Source organism: Meleagris gallopavo, chromosome 1, assembly GCF_000146605.3.
Source record: "Meleagris gallopavo isolate NT-WF06-2002-E0010 breed Aviagen turkey brand Nicholas breeding stock chromosome 1, Turkey_5.1, whole genome shotgun sequence".
Taxonomy (NCBI): Eukaryota; Metazoa; Chordata; class Aves; order Galliformes; family Phasianidae; genus Meleagris; species Meleagris gallopavo.
In genome coordinates this window covers 47,894,571-47,915,707 of record NC_015011.2, presented here as the reverse complement: position 1 = coordinate 47,915,707, position 21,137 = coordinate 47,894,571, and the positions used below count along the sequence as shown (strand labels likewise).

The 21,137-nt window shown below is 44.4% G+C and overlaps 1 protein-coding gene across 1 annotated transcript in view; it reads left to right on the top strand.

Annotated features, from left to right (window-relative positions):
* ACO2 (aconitase 2) overlaps nucleotides 1-20,893 on the top strand; it is a 21,103-nt gene extending 210 nt beyond the window's left edge. The window contains exons 2-18 of the mRNA XM_010710428.3: nucleotides 5,257-5,399; nucleotides 6,487-6,745; nucleotides 8,958-9,050; nucleotides 10,758-10,916; nucleotides 11,304-11,454; nucleotides 12,735-12,839; nucleotides 13,078-13,169; nucleotides 13,428-13,533; nucleotides 14,811-14,968; nucleotides 15,721-15,794; nucleotides 16,482-16,593; nucleotides 16,788-16,910; nucleotides 17,099-17,254; nucleotides 18,361-18,552; nucleotides 19,432-19,564; nucleotides 19,868-19,989; nucleotides 20,391-20,893. Of these exons, the coding sequence (XP_010708730.1) occupies nucleotides 5,257-5,399; nucleotides 6,487-6,745; nucleotides 8,958-9,050; nucleotides 10,758-10,916; nucleotides 11,304-11,454; nucleotides 12,735-12,839; nucleotides 13,078-13,169; nucleotides 13,428-13,533; nucleotides 14,811-14,968; nucleotides 15,721-15,794; nucleotides 16,482-16,593; nucleotides 16,788-16,910; nucleotides 17,099-17,254; nucleotides 18,361-18,552; nucleotides 19,432-19,564; nucleotides 19,868-19,989; nucleotides 20,391-20,534 (2,322 nt within the window). The 3' untranslated portion in view covers nucleotides 20,535-20,893. The remainder of the gene's footprint in view (nucleotides 1-5,256; nucleotides 5,400-6,486; nucleotides 6,746-8,957; nucleotides 9,051-10,757; nucleotides 10,917-11,303; nucleotides 11,455-12,734; nucleotides 12,840-13,077; nucleotides 13,170-13,427; nucleotides 13,534-14,810; nucleotides 14,969-15,720; nucleotides 15,795-16,481; nucleotides 16,594-16,787; nucleotides 16,911-17,098; nucleotides 17,255-18,360; nucleotides 18,553-19,431; nucleotides 19,565-19,867; nucleotides 19,990-20,390) is intronic.
* The last annotated feature ends 244 nt before the right edge of the window (nucleotides 20,894-21,137 follow it).

Sequence of the window (21,137 nt, the reverse complement as noted above, 5' to 3'; positions counted from 1 at the left end):
GGAGGGCCGAGGAACCGCGGGGCCGCGGGCGGAGGCGTGGGGCCGGATCTCCGCCGTCTCCGCGCGTAGGTCAGCGCGTCCCCGACGCGGCCTGACGCCCGTTTCCATGGCGATGGCGGGGCCGTACCGGCAGAGGCGGCGCGGCCGCCTCGTGGGCCTCGGTGTCGGGCGGGTCCCACTGCCTCCGGGCACCGCTGGCCCTCAAGGTGAGCGCAAGGTGACCGCGCTCGGGTAGGCCGGGAGATCGTGCCTGGGGCCGCGCTTCCTCCTTCCGCGGGCTCCTCCTAATCTCGTGCCGTTAGCTGCGGCTGCCCTTGAGGGGAGCGTGGCGCTCCGCGCCTCCTGCCTGCCCGGCTCCGGGATTGCCGCCCTTCGTGTCCAGGGGGGTCTCTGGATCCGTGTGTTAAAGGGGCCGTGCAAGGCCAGGCAGCCGCATAAATTATCGTTTTATTATTATTATTTTATTTTCTAAATGGCTTGAACCACTGTTCATAGTGATCCTCCCAGTCTTCTTCATCGTGACCTCTAAAACCCACATCTGCCTGTGCTCATCGCAGGCACTACCACACTAAGTACATTATCCCATTCACTGTCTACTCGCTAATAAATGCTTCATTGTTTTCTAAAGCTTAGAAGGCAGATAGAATGCCGTTTTCTCTTGTAGTGCTGCTCGCTGTACTGCCCTCAGTAAGCCACGTGGTGAAGCTGGGAGCTCTGACTGCTCCATTTGCCAGCTGTGACCTTGGGGAGAGTGTTCCCACTCCCAGGGAGCTGCAGCAATAACCTTATCATAGAGTCGTCACGGAATATCTCAGCTTGGAAAGGACACGTAAAGGATCACTGAGTCCAGTGCTTAGAAAGCACTTTGTGAGGAAGGCAGTGAGCATGGAACAGGTTGCCCAGGGCGGTGGGCACAGTACCAAGCTTGCCAGAGTTCAAGAAATGTTTGGAGAACACTCTCACACACTGGGTCTGATTTTTGGGTGGTGCCACATGGAGCCAGGAGTTGGATTTGATGATCCTTATGCATCCCTTCCTTCTCAAGATATTCAGTGATTCTATGATTCTAACTCGTATTTTATATTTCTCTGTTGCTCTCAGTGCAGATGTCTTAGAAAAACATTGCTTTTTTAAGTAAATGTTACAGCATGGTATCATTGCAATTATCTCAGTATATTCATCATTGACTGTTAACTAATTGCTACTTTGCACTTTGAACAGAAACAACTACTGATAAAATGAAGGCAAATCTTTTATTAGAATAATGGGTTGGTTCTCCTTTTATGGTGTGTGCAGTCACATCAGATCATCTGAGTGTGTACTAAAGTAAATATGTGTCAGCTCAGCAAATTTAGTACTCTGGGGGTATTATATGATCAGATTCAAAGTAGACTTTTTTTTCTCCATTTAAGGCACTGTTTCCGATCATTCTGGCTGGTTGCTGTAGGAAGCAAATAATAGTTTCTATCATGTGTAGCAGTTCTAGAGATGTAGTGATAAGGTGGCTCATCTTGCCAGTTGCTGTGGTAATGCCAGCACTGAGCATGGCATAACGTGCTGGTTGTGCTCATCTCACCTCCTAGAACAGGCTTTTGGAGTTGGAACTGGGTAGAAGGCTTATCTTAGAGAGAAATGAATTGGAATTAGCCCAGTTCAGGCTGACAGTCCTATTTATAGTATGGTTCCTGTAAAAGCCCCAGAGGATGGAGGTGTTTTTCACGCTGTTCTGAAAGATGCTTTTGGGAGCCATCTTGTTTCTCAAGCCAAGCTGGCCTAAGGAATGGACAGAAAGAACAGCACTGTGAAACTGACTGAAGAGTCAGGGGTTTGCTGAAGGTCTTGTAGGTACATATAAAAAAGCAATTGCATTTTGTGCTTTGTGTATGTTGGCAAGAAAACCGTGTTGGCTAGAGTTAAACCCATCTTTGGAACGCTAAATTTGGTTGCTCCTTGGAAGTGGGTCTGGGAAAACAGCTTGCATTTACATGTTGATTATACCTTATTGCTTTTTTTAGGCTGAATCGTGGTCAACGTTGGAAACTTGGCTAGTGTTCTTCGATCAGGGAGGAGGAGGAAAAATGATATTTTGGGTTTTAGTTAGAATTTCTAGAAGTGCTTTTTGGAGTAGGAGAGCATGTGGCAAAGTTTCTAGTCTTTTGACTACAGATTTTATGCTTACTGGATGTATCTACCATATTTGATGCCAAAATGTGAGTTTCAAGAATTCAAACTTGCATCTAGACGTTTGCTGCTGTGAGCTAACTACAAGACAGCTGTTTTTTTTTAGATGAGCTTTTAAAGTCCACATAGATAAGAGTAGGCTTTCTTAAGGAGGATTCAAAGATAATGATACCTTTAAGTAAGCTGTCTTTACCAATTCTAGGGGGAAACTTTTTACCTCCCAAAATACAGATAGCCTCAGGAGCCCTGCAGTGGTTTCTTTTCTGTTTCTTTCTGAGTAAAGGACACTCGGGTACAGGGAAAACAAATTCAGTGCCAGGTGAGAAGAGCCCGCTGGGCAGCTATTTGCTGGGTACTCAGTCCAGAATCTAATGATGCTGACTATGTACTTCCCATGGCTGTTGTCACTACTCACCAAAAACAAACAAACAAATACCAAACAAACCCCCCGGAGCACTTCTTGTTTCAGGGAAAAGTGGGAGAAAATGAAACTGGAAACTGTCAGTCTTGTGACTTAATCTTGTAGATTTATGGAGGTTGCTCCAAAAGTAATGCCTCCATGGAAACTCCAACAGATTCAAAGAACACAATAGCACTGTCTGAAGGAACAAATTCTCAGCTACAAAACAGTTTTTCAATGTAGGCGCCACCATTAACAATGTGTTTTTGCCAGTGCTCATTTCTTTTCCGTAGCTGGCATCTGGAGCTGAGGTGGGGATCAAACAGAAGTCAGCTACTTTGTATAGCTATTACTGTGATTACCATTTGAATGTTTATGTGGTATTCTAATGAATACTGCATTTCACTGAGCCATTTCAGAAAAGTAGTGAAGTGAAGCAAAAAAGTACTCAGAAACTGAGAAGATACTATCTGATTTTTGTCTGATAGGAAGTGGTGGTTGGTTCTCCAGTGGGAAAATCGTTATCTCAAGTCTGACATCTTTGATATATTCTGGAAGTTTTGAGCTTAAACTGCAGCAGGCTGAAATCTGATGACTGCCTTTCATTTGCCCTTCTGTTACAGCAATTCTCTCCCTTGTACCACCATGTTTATTTCAGATTTACTTGGACCAAAATGGTGCGTGGCTGCTAAAATGCTGCAGATGTGCATTGCTCCTACTGAGAGATGTGTATCTAATAGCTTAGGATTGTTTGGTAAGAAAACAGCCAACACCCTTACTGCTAGTGTGCTGGCTGCTATCACAGAATCACAGAATTGTAGGGGTTGGAAGGGACCTCTAGAGATCATCGAGACCAACCCCCCAGCCAAAGCAGTTCCCTACACCAGGTCGCACAGGTAGGCGTCCAGGCGAGACTTGAATATCTCCAGAGAAGGAGACTCCACAACCTCCCTGGGCAGCCTGTTCCAGTGCTCCGTCACCCTCACCGTAAAGAAGTTCTTACGCACATTCGTGTGAAACTTCCTGTGCTGCAGCTTATGTCCGTTTCCCCTCGTCCTGTCTCCACGTACCACTGAAAAGAGACTGGCCTCACCGCTATGGCCGCCACACCTCAGATATTTATAAACCTGGATCAGGTCCCCTCTCAGTCTTCTTTTAGGGGAGATGCTCCAGGCCCTTCACCATCTTTGTGGCCCTCCGCTGGACTCTTTCCAAGAGATCCCTGTCTTTTTTGACTGGGGAGCCCAGAACTGGACACAGTACTCCAGATGAGGCCTTACCAGGGCAGAGTAGAGGGGGAGGATCACCTCCCTCGACCTGCTGGACACGCTCTTTTTAATGTACCCCAGAATGCCATTGGCCTTTTTGGCCACGAGGGCACACTGCTGGCTCATGGCCAACCTGTCATCCACCAGGACGCCCAGGTCCCTCTCTGCAGAGCTCCTCTCCAGCAGCTCATCCCCCAGCCTGTATTGGTGCATGTAATTATTCCTCCCTAGGTGTAAGACCCTATGCTTGTTTTTGTTGAGCCTCATCCGGTTTCTTACTGCCCAGCTCTCCAGCCTGTCCAGGTCTCGCTGAACGGCAGCACAGCCTTCAGGCATGTCAGTCAATCCTCCCAACTTTGTATCATCAGCAAACTTGTTGAGGGTGGCCACTGTCCCCTCATCAAGGTCATTGATGAAGATGTTGAACAAGACCAGACCCAGCACAGACCCCTGGGGGACACCACTGGTTACAGGTCTCCAGCCAGACTCTGCGCTCTGCCAGTCAGCCAGTTCTCAACCCACCTCACTGTCCACTCGTCTATCCCACACTTCCTCAGCTTTGTTATGCTCTCTCTTGGATTTCCTTAACTTTGTATTGTGGAAAATATTAACAAATGTTATCAAAAAGACAATAAAACAAGAGATTTGGATAAACATTGGTGACTTTGTCTCTTGGTCTTGATAATTTTAAGCACTGTTTTGAATACTGGTATCAAGAAAGCCACGGGAAAAATATTTACAGGGAGAAATGAAAAAGATGTGATCTAAAGGTTTGATTGGCATTTTTGGTAATGCAGAACGAGTGGTTGGTGCTATGATTCTGTGGTGCACAAAGGACCTTTGCTCATTTACAGGCATACATACAATCAGATGTACACGAGGGATACCAGGCGTGATGCTGGTGTATTTACTAACCTGTACTTTCTGAAATATTGTCAACATAAACTGGAGGACGAATAGAAAAAGCAGAAGTCAGATTAAATTGTTAAGAGGGGCGAGTACTCTGCACTCTTGTCTAGTGTCTGGTTTCAGACTTCCAGCAATGGCAACGGAGACTTTCAAAGGATGTTAAGAAATGCACGTGGCAAATCCTTGCAAGTTTTAGTGGAGGCTGCCCTCTGATTCAGCTTTTAAAGCTGTGTGAAAGCCTTTTAGCTCTAGCACTGACCTGTCTCTTTGAGGTCAGCTGTTGTAAATGGTGCACAGTCTGTTCTTCTCCCATGTTCCAGAGGACTTTTGTATAGGGACCTTGAACTGAGATCTTGGTGTGTGATGGTGGAGCAGAAAAGTATCTGCTTAGTCCCGTTTGGTGTTGTTTGCTAGCCCAACAGTGTAAACTCAATACCAACGAGTGATTCCAAGTGATACCAGTTCTGGGTTCCAGCACTAACACTCTCCTTTTTCCAGCATGCCCTGAATGGTGGGATACGGCGCTACCATGTTGCATCCGTTCTGTGCCAGCGGGCCAAGGTGGCCATGAGCCACTTTGAGCCTAATGAGTACATAAACTATGAAAAGTTGGAAAAGAACATCAACATCGTCCGTAAGAGGTAAGAATGGAGGACTGAAGAGGGAAAGGGACAGGTCAATGTGCAGAATTTAGCTCTGCAGTAATGGGAAAGGAGGGAAAAGCATCCCAGGGCTCTGGCAAAGGGTGTCTTTATTTGGTGGAGCAGCTTTGAGCCGTGGCAGTTGCAAATATAGTGAAATACGGGTTGTAATGTCTCCATGTGGCAGTGGGGCACAGTGGGAGGGTTGAAGGTTACGATGAAACACTGACATGTAGAGAACCAGGTCAGTGCAGAGGAGGTGCTAGAAAGGGCTTTGTCCTCTTTTATTAACACCTTCCTTTTGGAGTATTTGTATTGGCCCTCACACCTTTCTGGGAAGCAGTGCGTGGGTCGTGGTCATTGTAGGTTAATGCTCCTTTGCGCTTTGACAGTGAATGCTCTCTTGTATTCCACTGTAGGCGTTAGGCACAAAAAGAAGGGCTAGGAATTTGTCATGTATGTAAACATGGTGACCTTAATCTGCTGATAGAGGCTTGTGTGCCTGCTGAGTTGTCATTCCTGCTCCACTTACCTTGTCAGTGGTTTGTAAGATTGTCCTTTGGTCTTTGCATCCTTTGTTAGATGTGCTAACTCTCATTTCAAGTCATAGCATCTGCTCAGTTCCTTCTCACAGGCTCTCACCACTGACAAAAATACGCTCCTCAACTGAGATAGCCAGTAGAACTCTACAGTACCTAAAGGTCTGTGGTTGTGAAACTCTCCTTACTTGTCCTTGTTCTGGTACTTGTGAATTGGGTCTGACCTCTGACTTGCTTCCTCATTCTCTGGCCTGAAGTCTGACCTTGAAAAATGAGCAGTCATTGCTTTACTGTATTGAGAGATTACATAAGAAAGCAAAAGTGACATCAGTCTGTATCCTTTCGAACTTTCTGGGCCGCGCATCTGTTTCAGTGAGCTACCAGTTGATATTTTAATTCTGTGTGATGAGCATGCAGGTGTCTGTATTCACGTCTTAGTAGTCTGAATGGTAAAAGGAAGCAGAGAGTATCTTTATTCAGTTACGTCCTTAAAAGGGCAAATGGTAAAGTAGACAACATGCAGATGCAAAATCCCTTTGTCTCCCCAGGCTTGACCGTCCCCTGACCTTATCTGAGAAGATTGTATATGGACACCTGGATGACCCAGCAAAACAGGAGATTGAGAGAGGCAAGACCTATTTGCGCCTACGGCCTGACCGTGTGGCCATGCAGGATGCCACTGCTCAGATGGCAATGCTGCAGTTCATCAGCAGCGGGCTGCCCAAAGTGGCCGTGCCTTCCACCATCCACTGTGATCACCTCATAGAAGCTCAGTCAGGTGGTGAAAAGGATCTTCGAAGAGCCAAGGTGATTAATGCAGAGACTTAAATTCAGACTGTTTGAAGGCCTCTTTCCACTCTGGGAAGAGATTTTTTAATTTTTTTCCAGAAAGCCATGAAATCAGACATGGTACCAGGTTACCTGTGGTGGTCAGCTCTGTAGGTATGTCAGATGCAGTGAAGAAACTCAGCAGGCAGGACTTTGGGAGTTTTTCAGCTGATTTAAATCATCATATGATTTAAAGAACCCTGAATATGGAAAGAGACTTAATCTGCTAGCAATGGAAGACTAGATCATACGTGTTTTGTACAGTGAAAAGATATTTGAAGTAAAGGAAGAAGAAAAATAAATTTCAGAGGTTAGAAAAGGAAGACAGGTCATGCTAGGGAGTGTGCTGTTTATGCCATGGTATGGCAGCATGGAAAACATCCTGAACATGTCTGTATCACACTGATTTACACTGTAAATGGGCAGCAAATAACTACTTCTGTTTCCCAGACCACTTGCCTGTGATTAGCTGAATGTTTACTGAGGCATGTGCAGCATTCTGGACCAGCAGGGACAGATATAAATATATATGCAGACATGAAGGATATTGTCCTTTATTTGTGAATTCCAGTGTTGTTTGTCCAGCTGCATGTTCACTGAGGGTTTTTTTGTTTGTTTTTTTTTTTAACTTTCCCCTTCACTTTTTTACTGCTTATTCCTCCTTAGAGATTTCTGTCAAATATAGATGCACACACCTCTGTTCCACATACCACAGCAAATCTGCCACGGAAGGACATCATGTTAGTATAGCAGGGAGATGGAGGAAGCCTCCGAGTGGGCACAGCGTGAATCCGTTGCCATAGCTAGAAGGATCTGTGACTTGGATCCTGGTACCAAAACAGAAGAATCTGTCTAGCCCTGTGTTCAGATGGATTTTAAGATTGTAGTCTGTATCTGTTCTCAGAAACTCCTGATGTTGAAATAACTGCTTTTTTTTCTTTTTTTTCCCTTCCTTCAGTCTAGAGTAAAGGAACTTACACTGCCTAGGAGTGAATTAAGGGACTTCTTGCTCTAAGTTTGCCTTAGGCTGAAGTTGTGAGGTTAAGAATTTGGGACCTTACTAAATAAGACAGGAGGTGCAGAGAAGAAAAGAAGCTGTCTTGCTCTCTCCCTTATTCCTGTATTTGTTCTTTGTAGTGCCCGTGGTATTCTGCTGCTGAGCTGAGCAGAGTCCCTCCTCTGCCAGCCACTCTGAGCAGACCAAGTAAAGGTCTTGCCTTCTTCTGACTGTGTTCTGCTTCTGAAGCTGCCAGCTGGCACACTGTGAATGCTGGCAGACCAGAGGGTGGTTTGAATCTGCTCCTGGCTCATCATCGTACTTTACTGAGGGAGAGACGCACAAACAGAGTAAAATGACCTGACTCCCCATGGAAAACAGGGCTTAAAGAACTGTTGCTGCCCCATGGGAAACTTCAGCAAGTGTGTGCTGAGACAGTTCTTCCATTATCCTGGTTTCCTCTTTATTCTGAAACATAGCTGCCTGAGAACAGTTTTTAAGAAACTCTCTTCTGCTAGCGCTTATCTTATCTACTCTGCCACTCTTCTGCCAAGAGTTATCAGAACATACGTACCGTTATACATCCTTGGCAACCGTGGTTATTCTCACAAGCAATTTTCACAGTGTGACCTCTGCAAGTACTGGTGGTAGTGCAGCAAGAAAGGCAGCATTGTGTGAGTCTTTAGCAGGCGACTCAACAGAATGAGAAATGACACCCACCAACTCCTCTGGCAGTGAGCAATTTTCAATTTTATTTCTTCATCCGTAAAAGTAAAGCCAAAATGCTAATCTGAGAGATTAGAGATGTCTGCAAAGCATGTGTAAAACAAAGAAGACAGCTGGCAGAGAAGGAAGGAGGGGTCAGAAGAAGTGAAAAATGGGTTAGAGTACCTTGTGAGAATACAAGAAATAACCAGAGCATTCTCAAATACCTTGTTGGCAGGTATTGGAATTGAAACTAAAAAAGATGTGTTACTGGAGTTACAAGTGGGATGAAATTGAGTGAAATTAATTGGCCTATGATGACAGACTGACACTGATCCCTTTTGGTTTTGGGAGTGATGTGCACCTCCTAGCTGTTCCAAAACCATGGAGCAATCTGTGGACAGGCTTGAGTAGAAGGGAATGTGTTCAAACTCGTGCTTTATGGAAGAATGTGCGTTACTAATATTGTGTGTTTTCCTGTGTGACTAGGACATAAATCAGGAAGTGTACAACTTTCTATCGACAGCTGGTGCCAAGTATGGAGTGGGATTCTGGAAACCTGGATCAGGAATCATTCACCAGGTAACGTATGTACTTGCAGACTTTGAACACCCAGTGACTCTTTTACCTCGTGGTGAAGGGAGAGCACAAACCCTTAGAAATTTCACCAGTTCAGAGGAGCAACTCTCTTTGGGGCAAGAGAATTTTCTTGCTTTCTCTCTTTCAGTTATTTTGATGACAGTGTTTTTATTTAGAGGTTATTTTTGTCAAACTGTAACCTGATGCGTGATTATTGAGTGCCAGCAGCAGGCCATGTGAATCAGAGATCCTTTTCTGTTTTGGTGCTGGCTCATTTTGATATGGTTGGACAATGAAGTGGTGCCATGAAGTGGCTACGTAAAGCTAATATGCATTTCTTTTAGTGTTAAGAAAAGAGGCTTTAGGAATGCACCTTTTAGGGGGTTATTTTATATATATTTTGTTCCATAGTAAACCAAGAAAGTATATGAGGACACCAACTAGAGCAGCTGACTTTTAGTACTCAACAGCACCACATAACTAATTGCTATCTGAACTGGATAAAATACAGAACAGTTTTCAGTAGCTTTCAGGTCTGAGATTATCTTTTTATAGCACTTGCACCTCAAAAGAAAATGACCATCCCAAGATAACTTATCACTTAATGAGGCTTTTTGACTTTTAAAATCAATACCTCTAGCCAGATTTCCCTGACGTGGTCTGGGTTGATTCCCTGTGTATGTCTGTTAGACATTTTACATTGTTCCTGAGCTGCAGGTAGGAAGAATTGAAGTGCAACACAGGCAAAAGGAATGGAGAAGTGTATGGATGACTACTGTTAAACATCCTCTCAGCAGGGAGCTTGTGACCAGGCACAGTCAAGAGCTCTCTGCTCTTAGCTATGGAATGACTTACTTTAACTTAGTGTGACACAGCAGAGGAAGGAAATAGAACAAGTGAACTCTCCAAAAGCTTGTGGGAACACTTCGGGTCACTTCTGCTCTGAAGCCAGTCATAATATTTGTCGTGTGGCAACATAGCTACCTACTGTTGTTGCCAGCTTTCTTGTGATTCACTTTTTCTGATTGGAGAAAACCAGACATGCTTTATAGCTTCAGAATCCAGCTCTGGCAAAGTGAGGCCTTGGAAGTGACTTTCTTGTACATTTATGTAAATCTAGAAGTATTAGAGGCAAAGTTTTAGCTTTCTTGATAAAGGGCTAATTGAGTTCTGCCAAGGCTGTTCTGGGGTCAGCAGTGAGGGAAGGGCAGCCTCCTGGTGTATTTGTCAGTTATTCCTCCATGTGATTAGGCTTTGGCCTGCAGCATGGGTTGGAGGGGCCAGTTGGTGTTCTACTGCTGTGGGACCATAAAGTTCTGCAAAAGATCTTGCTGGCACTGGACAGGTGAATTGGCTCGTTCAGCAGTTGAGTCAAGGGGTTGGAGGCTGAGGAACAGATCCCTAAGCTCCAACAAAGCTTGCTGGAAAGAAGTCATCTTCCAGTGGAAAAAGGAACACCGCAGTTTAAGTTTTTGTATTATCTTGGGATGAGCAAGGACCCTTGGGCCAAGACCTGGTACCTTGTACTGTCATCTGAAAGCAATTTGAAATATAGCTGAACTTACGATCCAAAGCAAATTAAATTACTTTCTTGCTACTGAAATCTGCAAATAAAAACTAATCCAGATTCTTGTTCTTGTTGTTTTCCTTGGTGTCTCCCTCCTCCTTACCCAACAAACAAGCAAGCAAACGATCCATTTTTATTTTCAGATCATTCTGGAGAACTACTCCTACCCTGGGGTTATGTTGATTGGCACAGACTCACATACCCCCAATGGAGGTGGCTTGGGGGGAATCTGCATCGGAGTGGGTGGAGCTGATGCTGTAGATGTCATGGCAGGAATCCCTTGGGAGCTCAAATGCCCAAAGGTAGGAGCAAAAGGAATACTAATCCTCTATGTGGCAGGTGAGATTTAGGATACATAAGAAACATACGTTAGGCACTATGTACAATTAATGGTTTAATTTGTAATCGTACATTGGTTCAAACAGCTGGTCTGTGATTCATTGGCAGCTCTGAGTTTCCATTTCCAGCCTTTTTATTCAGAGATTGAGAAAAGTAGGCAAGTAGTGATCTCCCTTCAGTTGGCCCTGTTGTTGGGTTCAGCCCTTGTGCACGTGTTGTGGTATTTCAGGATTTTTCACCCTTTTGGTGTTGTGACTACCCACATTCTGAGAAGTATGAGGAATTATTTTGGCTGCTGAAGGAAAATGATGACAGTATAATATATATATATATATATTTAATGTACTCAGGTTATTGGTGTAAAATTAACTGGCAAGCTTTCTGGCTGGAGTTCTCCTAAAGATGTGATCCTGAAAGTGGCTGGCATCCTCACTGTTAAGGGTGGAACAGGTGCCATCATCGAATACCATGGGCCTGGGGTGGATTCCATCTCTTGCACTGGTAAGACAGCAGGAATCTCTTATCTGGAGCTGAGTGTTGTTGCTGGTGGATGTTATTGCCTGCAGAGGTTGGGAAGGGAATCATACAGAAAGTGTTACATACTCCCTCTTAGCCAGGCTGAGTGATTGCAGTACACTGCAAACTGTCAGTCTGGTTCTCTGCAAACTGGCAGGGGTGTGGGTGATGTGATGAGGTAGCACCCCTCTGAAAAAATAGGCCTCTCTCCATTGAATCTTTTTGTGAAACACTGAACAATTAATTATGAAGAATCCTGTAAGATGATGTTAGGATGAGAATAAGGATGGAAGTATTCTGCTGTATGCTTGGAGGATAAAGATGTCTGGACTGGTAAGGAAGACATTTTCAGTTCAGCCTAAAATAAGCTGTGGACAGAAAGGGAACGTTTGTGACATCTGCTAAAGAAAAACTTCTCCCAAAAGCACAGCAGAGGGAAGACCAGAAAGTAGTAGTTTAACTTGGAGTCTAGTTGACTGTGGGTCTTGTGTGCTTAATTGGAACGTTACAGTTGTCTGTTATGATACTTGTCAGGACAAAAGTATGGGAGGTCTCACTTCCTTTGGCTTAAAATGCAGCATTCAAGCTGGACTTTTCTCTGTTCATATGGCTTGGCTACAATTTGGATAGCTTGGTTTTTACAAACTGAGAGTAATTTAAGATTTTTCTTTTCTTGAATCAGCTGGAGCTGAACTGTGGTATCTGCTTCTAGCCCCCTAAATATAAAACAGCATCTCCTACTGCTTCATGCTGTGTCCTTGAAAAGCACTGGGTGGTCCCAGTGCCACGAGTAAATGGTTTTTTATTGTACTCAATCACCGGAAGCTTTTACTCGACTCATCAAATTTCTCATATAGATAAATGCATTATGGCTCTTCCAGTAAAGATAAATTAGATGCTAGGGAGAGTCTGGACACTCACTGTGGGTAGCAGAGACACTGCTCATTGCTGTAAGTATATCCCCATCAGTGCAGATGGGGAGGAGTCCCTATTAGACCTTCCAGAATCAAGAACTGCTATGGCTTTCAACTCCTTCCTTGTACCAAAGTCTGGTTGCAGACAAAGTATTGATCAGAAACATTAGGGACTGAACCAGCCATTATGTAGACAGTGCATCCTGTCTGCGGTGGAGTTAGGTTTTTGTGCCTAATGAACCTGATCTCTCTTGGCTTTGCTATCTTTTCTGTGGTTTGACCTTTGAAGAATTGGATGGTCTTGGACTTGGATCATTGATCTCATGATCTTTTCTCCCATTCTTCTTCTAGGAATGGCAACAATCTGTAACATGGGGGCTGAAATTGGAGCTACCACCTCAGTCTTCCCTTACAACGCACGGATGAAGAAATACCTGGGCAAGACTGGGCGAGCTGGTAAGAGAGCTTGAGGGTTGAAGTGGGTAGAAGCTTGTGGAGTGAAGGTGTATTCTGGGAGCAGCATCTTCCTGCAGTTTTGTCTGCTGTTACTTCTGACCTTGCATGTACAGGAATGGGGTCTGTAGATTAAGTGCCTGGGGAGATACCTTGCAGACCCTGTGTTCATTGTTCCAGTCGTCTTCTTTTCCCTTGTATTTGTTGCAGTTTTTCAGATCTCCCTTCTTTCTTATTCCAGACATAGCTGCACTGGCAGATGAGTTCCAGCAATACTTGGTGCCAGATGCTGGTTGTCAGTATGACCAGGTGATAGAAATCAACCTCAGTGAGGTAAGGCTTTATTCCTGCTTGCCATCATGGATGTTGTGATGTGACTGTTTGTGTGAATGAGGACTGTACTGGGAGTTGGGTGCAACACCCCTGGCTATCCTAGAACGACACTCAGGTCTGCTCCACCGACAACTCAGGTGTTTGTGTAGGTGAATCCTAAACAGCTTCTGCATGGAGCGGTGAAAGGAGTTTATTTGCTGCTGACTGAGGTTTTTTCTTGGCTACTGTAATTTCTGATTTTGTCACTGTTTCTTAAAGCTGAAGCCACATATCAATGGACCTTTCACACCAGACCTGGCGCACCCTGTGTCAGATGTTGGTGCTGTGGCAGAAAAGGAGGGCTGGCCTGTTGATATCAGAGTTGGTGGGTAGTATTCCTTCTTCTGTCTACATCTTTGTGGCATGAATATTGCTGTTTTGGGATAAGTGGTTCATTGTGTAGCTTGAGGTCCAGTCCCTTAATTACCGCTCAGTAATTACTGCTCCTTTGATTTTGGGTCAGTGTCATTTCTTCATAGGTATATGAACTTTCTGGGAAGTATAGTCTCTTCTCATCCTATACGTGTGGCCTAGGTCTGGGATGGCTGGAGAGATTTTAATTTCAAGAAGCAGGCAAGTTCTTCCCCTTGTTGGGAGCTTTGAAACACTTGGGTAGACAGTAGCGTTATTTGTTGAATAACACTTCTGGTCAAATCCATGCAACAGGCTTTGAACAAAGATCTGTCTGGAGCAGGATTGTGAGTTCTCCCTGCAGATGGCTGTTGAGCTCTCAGGACCCAGGAAAGTTAATACTTGTCCTAAAGAGCAGGCTTGGATACCTGCACACCTGTAGGACTGTAGCCCGTTGGCTGGCTTCTCTTGGGTTGTTCCAGGTGGGAATGAAAAGAATGCAAATACATTGTAAAGGCCACAGTGCAGGTGGGAAACTTGTTATTCACTGCTGTTACAAATAACTTGAAGTAACTTGAAGTGAAGCTTTACTGGTTAGCACTAGAGCACTGTCAGTGCAGCACAGTGTGTCCTCGTGTGGTGTTTGTACCGTAACAAAGGATGCTTTATCCAAGGACTACAGAATGTCTGTACCAAAACTGAATGGTACCTTGGGGTCTAGCCAAGAAAACTGAGGTGAGCTAAGTTGGGTGTGTAAATTTCTCAGAAGAAAAAAAATGTCAATGGGTTCTTCGGCTAGCAAAAAAAAAAGTGTATGCTGAGATGGCTGGAAAACTTGAAATTCAATTTGAATAGTGAGGGACCCACCTCTTTTAATTATTTCTTCAGTTTCTTTTCATCTTGATTTGTAGCCCTTTCTGTATCTCTGGATGAATACCTGAGTGCCTCTCTGTAGTAATCTGCCTAACCAAAGTGCAAGTAGGTGCCACTTTGACCTTGTAAAGCAATAACTAGACTAGTGGCCAGGTAGTGTGTTCTGACATAGCAGCTCCACAACCTGACAAAGATTGCTTGTGACCACAGGATCTTGCTGGGAGGTTTGGCAGTGTTAGCACCTGAAACTGTGTCAGATTCCTTGTTGGTGGAATAGGTTGTCCCTTGTGTTTTCTGCTGAGAGGTGGTCAGGGAGGAGCATCCTGGAACCATGGCTGCAGTAACCACCTTCCTATCTCTCTCTGTCAAACCCCATAGGCCTGATTGGCAGCTGCACCAACTCCAGCTATGAGGATATGGGACGCTCTGCAGCAGTGGCAAAGCAGGCACTGGCACATGGGTTGAAGTGCAAATCAAAGTTCACAATCACACCAGGCTCAGAGCAGATCCGTGCCACCATTGAAAGGGATGGTTACGTGAGTATGACCACTCTTTATACTTCCAAACAATACATGTTCAGCTTTTCCAGATAATGCTCAGGAGTCTGGAGTGGCTAATGGAAGCCTCTTAAACTTTGTCTTTACTTATCACTAGAGGTGCAATTACTAATCTAGTAACCAGCCTTGTGCTGCTATGCCCCCAGGTCCTGACATTACCTAGACAGTATTTTCATTGGATATGTTAATATTTTTTCTCATTTAAGAACAGTTTGGCATGGGGAGAAAAATATAACAATTTGTTAATTGGTTCTTATAATTAGTAAATGTTGGATGCTGTCACAGCTTGGGGACCAACTATATGAGTCCTTACATGGGCTTCTTCAAAAGCTGCCCTCTTGATTGAATGCTGTTCTGAATGCACTGAGTAGGCACATTCTTGCCTGCACTTTTACTTAATCAATCCTTACACTGACAGGAATTGTGCAGAAAATTAATCAGACCAGCTGCTGCTCTCAGTCAAATATCTGCGTAGCTGAATTGTTCCATTTAAAATAGGCAGAATTGGAAACTTGATGGTAAAGTCTTCCTTTGCTTTTCCGAGTATTAACTTAGAGTTTACTGAGATCAAACCCCATGCATTCATAAGACAGTCTCAAAACTTGGGAGTGAAACAAGGAGAGGAATGTTCTTGGGTAGGTGCTTTGTGAGTGTCCTCTTTTTCTGAAAGAGCAACACCAGAAATGTATTCTGGGCTTCTTACTAGTAATGCAATTGTTGTCTGTTCCCAGGCACAAATCCTGCGAGACGTTGGAGGACTGATTCTTGCCAATGCTTGTGGGCCATGCATTGGCCAATGGGACAGGTAAAGGGAAAGTTGGACCTCTCTCTAGTTTTGTATTTTGTAGTTGTTAGAATGCTCTGTGAAGCCAAATTTGATTGTAAATTCCACACACAAGGAATTAAGCACACCCTAGCCATTGGATGCAGCTGCGTGCTCTGGAGAAGGAGAAATGAAAGACTGCAGATTTAAGCTGAGCCTTTAGACGAATGAAGCTGTAAAAAGACCACACATGTGGCCACATCTGTATGTTTCTGGTAGCAGACAAAACAGAGAGAGAGATTAGTCATCTTCGAGAAGATGGCCTGGAGTTTATTTGTTTCTTTTAAAATAGGATAAGCTATTGGTCTGGCTTCAATCATTGGAGTGGCAGGGAGGAAAATTCCTGATAAGAGGGATGGGAGATACATGCTTTGTCCTTGCTAATGGTGAGGTGTCCAAAGGTACATACTCTAGTAGATAATTGTTCAGACAGTTCAACAGTGCACAACGTGGTCTATGAAAACTACTCTGGGAATCAATGTCTGACTTGGCTTTTCACTGTCCTTGGTTTTGAGTCTGTACTTAAGGGAGGAAAACATGTCTGGGCACTAATTAACATTTCCCAAAGTCAGTGACTGATACCAAAGTCAAGAGTGGGGATTTTAACAGCAAGACATCTAGAAGTAATATTCCTTCTGTATCTGAGGAATGTGTTTCCTTCTTTTACAGGAAGGACATTAAGAAAGGAGAGAAAAACACAATAGTTACATCTTACAACCGGAATTTCACAGGTCGCAATGATGCCAACCCAGAGACTCACGCGTTTGTGACCTCCCCAGAGGTAAGAGACAGCCACAGGGAGCCCGTGGGATAGTTCAGTGTCTTGGGAGCTCATTCTGCCCCCTTAAGAAGGAGACACAGTGTCGCTTGGTGTGTAGTTAAGAGAGCTTTCTGACTCTTATCTTTTAGGCATAGGATTTTCAAGTGAAGAGATGAGAGGAAGACTGTGCATTTAAATTGTCATTTTTCTTTCAGATTGTCACAGCCCTGTCCATTGCTGGCACTCTAAAATTTAACCCTGAGACAGATTTCCTGACAGGAGCAGATGGGAAGAAGTTTAAACTAGAAGCACCTGATGCAGATGAGCTGCCTAAGCTGGTAACTGCTTGGTCTGGGGAGGGAAGGCCTGTCACTGTTTGTTCTTTATGTACAGTTGGGAAGCTTCCATGCACTCACCTCTTCTTAATGTTAAGGCTGTAGTTGGTGCAGTTGCCATTATTATCTTGTTCTCCTCAAGTGATGTTAGGGTTTGCTGAGACTGATATTTTACTTTCTGTTTTTGGAAGGATTTTGACCCAGGCCAGGACACATATCAGTACCCTCCCAAGGATGGCAGTGGACAGCATGTGGATGTGAGCCCCACCAGCCAGCGTCTCCAGCTTCTTGAGCCTTTTGATAAGTGGGATGGCAAGGATCTAGAAGACATGCTGATCCTCATCAAGGTCAGGAGCAAAGAGGGGAACACCAGCTATGGCAGGATTGCTGAGCAGGGATTTGCACATCAATTACTAGAAGCTTTTGGTGTGCCTTGAGCTGTCTGAGATTTTTCCCCTACTGTTGCGTTATTATGGGAAGTGAAAAAAGAGTCTTCCATCTCTTGTGTTGATGTTTCCTTCCAATGCTGCATTTAATGTAACTAAGAGACTTTTCTACTTGGGGCTAGTTGTTAGCTAATATTGTGAAAAATATTAGTTTGTTACACTGTGGAATGTGATCCCACCCATGCCATGCAGTCTGGAGAATTTTTCCCAGTTATAACCATTCATCAGGATCTCTAATACCTAACAGTTTTAAGAGGTATTTTCTCTGAAGCTAGGTTGTTAGAATCTTGTCATCCATCAGTAGTTGTGTTGTTTTACAGGAAGAGAAGCTCTTATTTCATAATAATTAAACATTACATTTCAGTCTCTTAAGGAAGACATGAGTTTCTCCTCCCTCTCTGTGGTGAGTTCACAAAGTAAAAGTTTCAGTTAACACAGTGATAGGTGCAGAAATACAGCCCCTTAGGAATTGTCCTTCAGGAGCATTGTTGGTTCTCCCAAGAGCCATGGTTCCATGCTGAGCTGTGCTTGTTTGACACATTTTGACAATTCCTTTGGAAACACTGTGGGGACTACCAGTAAGAAAGCTGTTCTCTCTGTTGGGAATTCTGTTCCAACAGGCTGAGAAGGCCTGTATACAGACTGGAAACTCAGAGGGGAACACTTTGTGTCTTGCTGAGCTTTTCCAGCAGAGAGTCTGAGCTGTAACAGGAAGAACTTAATTGTTTTTGCTATTTGAACATGCTGCTGAGGGAAGTGAGAACATGGCACAAGATGTTGTGGCTAACCTCATTTTTATACATTTTCCCCTTTGGAATGGGGATCTTTTTTCTAATCAAAGCGTGCAAAATGACCACTGCATTCTGCCTTAGTGCGCCATGATTGTATAACAGATGCAATTGTCTTGGGTTTGTGCTTTTAAAAAGAGATGTGAAGATTCTTTAGAATAAAAAGTGTGAGGAAGCATTGGTAATCCTAATACATTCATCTCTTCTACTACCCATTAGGTAAAAGGGAAATGCACCACTGATCATATTTCTGCTGCTGGACCATGGCTCAAATTCCGTGGCCATTTGGACAACATCTCCAACAACCTGCTCATCGGCGCTATCAACATTGAAAATGGCAAAGCCAACTCTGTGAGGAATGCACTAACCCAGGAGTTTGGGCCTGTCCCAGACACAGCCCGTTACTATAAGGTGAGACTTTGTCCTGATGCATCTGTTTTAAGAGGATGTTTGCACTGTGTGTTCTGCCAAGACCAACAACCTCACCCTACTGCTCAAGTAACAGCAGTTGTGAATTCACTCAGCGCTCAAGATTTTTCTTGGGACTTACTCTGATTGTGACAGTTCTTGTAGGAGGTTCTTTCCCTGCCTGCTGTGAGGCTGAGGGAGGAGGATCTTGTGACCCAGAGGGAACCAGAAACCCTAGATGAAAGGGAGGATGAAAGGGGAAGAACGCTTCTAGGTACTCGCTACTCGCAATATACAGGTGTTTGTGTCACCTGTAAAAAGGTGTGACTGCAACTAAATCCCACCTTCCTATCTAAGCAGATGGACCTCAGTTACTACATAAACCTAAAGAATTAACCCCTGACTAGTCTAACAGTGAAATAAATATCTTGACCCCTTTGTTCTTTAAAACTTGGATCTTCAAGAAATGGCCTTTCACTCTCTGAACGGGTTGGCAGTGATCTCAAGTGGGATCCTCTGGTAGACTGAAGTTCAAGCTGGAAGTCTGACTTCCAAAAAGTAGAGCAGGGATCACTGCCAGTGTGCGTGCTGCCACAGCACAAGACTGTGTAAAGAAACATGGCGACAAGGATTTGCTCTGGATCCCAAAAGCAATCCTCTTCAGTCCATGTTAGCCAAGGACAGCAATGCCTAACTGCTCTGAAGCTCTCAGTTCCTCTATTTCTGTCCTTCCTTAGAACCAAAGAGAGCCTTCTGGTAGAACATATTATAGCGCAGCAGTGTCAGTAGTGTTGCACTGAAATTAGATGGATTGGGGATGTACTTATTGTAAACTCTCATTTGAGTGGCTGCAGAATTCTAAATCTTTTTCTTGTATCACAGAAAATGGGTGTCAAATGGGCGGTTATTGGGGATGAAAACTATGGTGAGGGATCAAGCCGAGAACACGCAGCCTTGGAGCCACGTCACTTAGGGGGCAGGGTCATCATCACCAAGAGCTTTGCCAGGATCCACGGTAAGCTGCACTTCCCCTGTAGTGTATATCAACAGGATGTTTGGTTTGGATAGAAGAGATGTTTACCTTGCCTCAGGGCTCAATGCTTATGGATGGAAAGGAACTCCATCTGCTGACAGATTGCATGGTCTCATGTCAGGAATGCTGTTACGTACCTGGTTAGATATGGCACAAACAGTGGATATGCTCATTTTGTTCCTGGGTTCGTAATTACTGTTGAACTCCTACTTGGAGAAGCCTGGGCAGCCACAAAGTAATCCTGATCTCCTGCAGTGAGTTGATTCAGTGGTCTGTTCTCTGCAGAAACCAACCTGAAGAAGCAAGGTCTGCTGCCTCTTACTTTTGCGGATCCAGCAGACTACAACAAGATTCATCCTGTGGACAAGCTGAGCATCGTGGGGCTGGCAGACTTTGCTCCTGGAAAGGTACCTGCTTGTCTTGTCATTGCACTTGGGGTCAGGGATGAGCCACTAGTGGAGAACTGTGGAGCTGCGTGCTACGGCCTGAGGTAGCACAGGCAGCAGCGGCCCCGCAACCTTCCAGCCAGAGGGAATGCTGCACACCAGCAATGGGGCCTACAGAGCTGGGGGAATGAGATCATGTTACCCTGACCTGTTACGAGAAAGCCCTCTAGGATATTTTCAGTTCAGACTTGTTGCCTTAGGCAGGAGTGCTCCCTAGAAAGAACTCCAGCCACACTTCTATGTTAAGACCACCACTGTTTCCAGCTTCTTAAAAACATGCAGGGATTTTCCTGTGAGAAGCCTGAGCTAACTTACTCCTTTGAAAAAGAAGGGGGAAAATAAGAACTGTCTTTTTCCTTTAGCCCCTGAAATGCATCATCAAGCATCCCAATGGGAGCCAAGAAACAATCATGTTGAACCACACCTTCAACGAGTCGCAGATTGAGTGGTTCCAGGCTGGCAGTGCCCTGAACAGAATGAAGGAGCTGCAGCAGAAATCAAGCTAAGTGCGCACAATGCCCCCAGTGCACTGGACTCGATTCAGCTCTGGCATTTTCATGAAAGTGCAATTCCATGCCTACTGTTGGAATAAGTGTCTGATCAAATGTAACCATAGCTTCCTTTTTGTTATGGCACTTCCTCTTCACTGACACTATGAAAAGGGAGTGCAGCTAGGCTTACTTTTGTCTTTTAAATTCCCCAGCTCCCTTTTTCTATTTTGGCTCAATTTCAGTTGTCCCACAGTTATTTATATTTGGAAATAACCAGCTAAAGTGGGTTTGTCTGCTCAGTTGGTTGTTTTTTTGCCCATTCACTTTACTGATGGCTAAAGACTTAAAGTGGAAATAAAGACTGTGACCATCTCTTCTGTTTGTGTTATTGTATTCATAATCCTGCTCTTCAGCCCCTTTCCCCTCACTGTTTCTGGGAGGGTGGGAAAGAACTTGGAGAAACACGCTACTGCCTGGTTGCTGTTGTTATGCAAAGACCACGTTTTGGTTTGGTTTTTACACTATGATAAGAACAAACTTGTAAGAACTAAATCATTTATGCAGTTTACTGGCATTGTGCAGTAAATTAATTTCCTCTCACACAGCTCACCTTCTCCA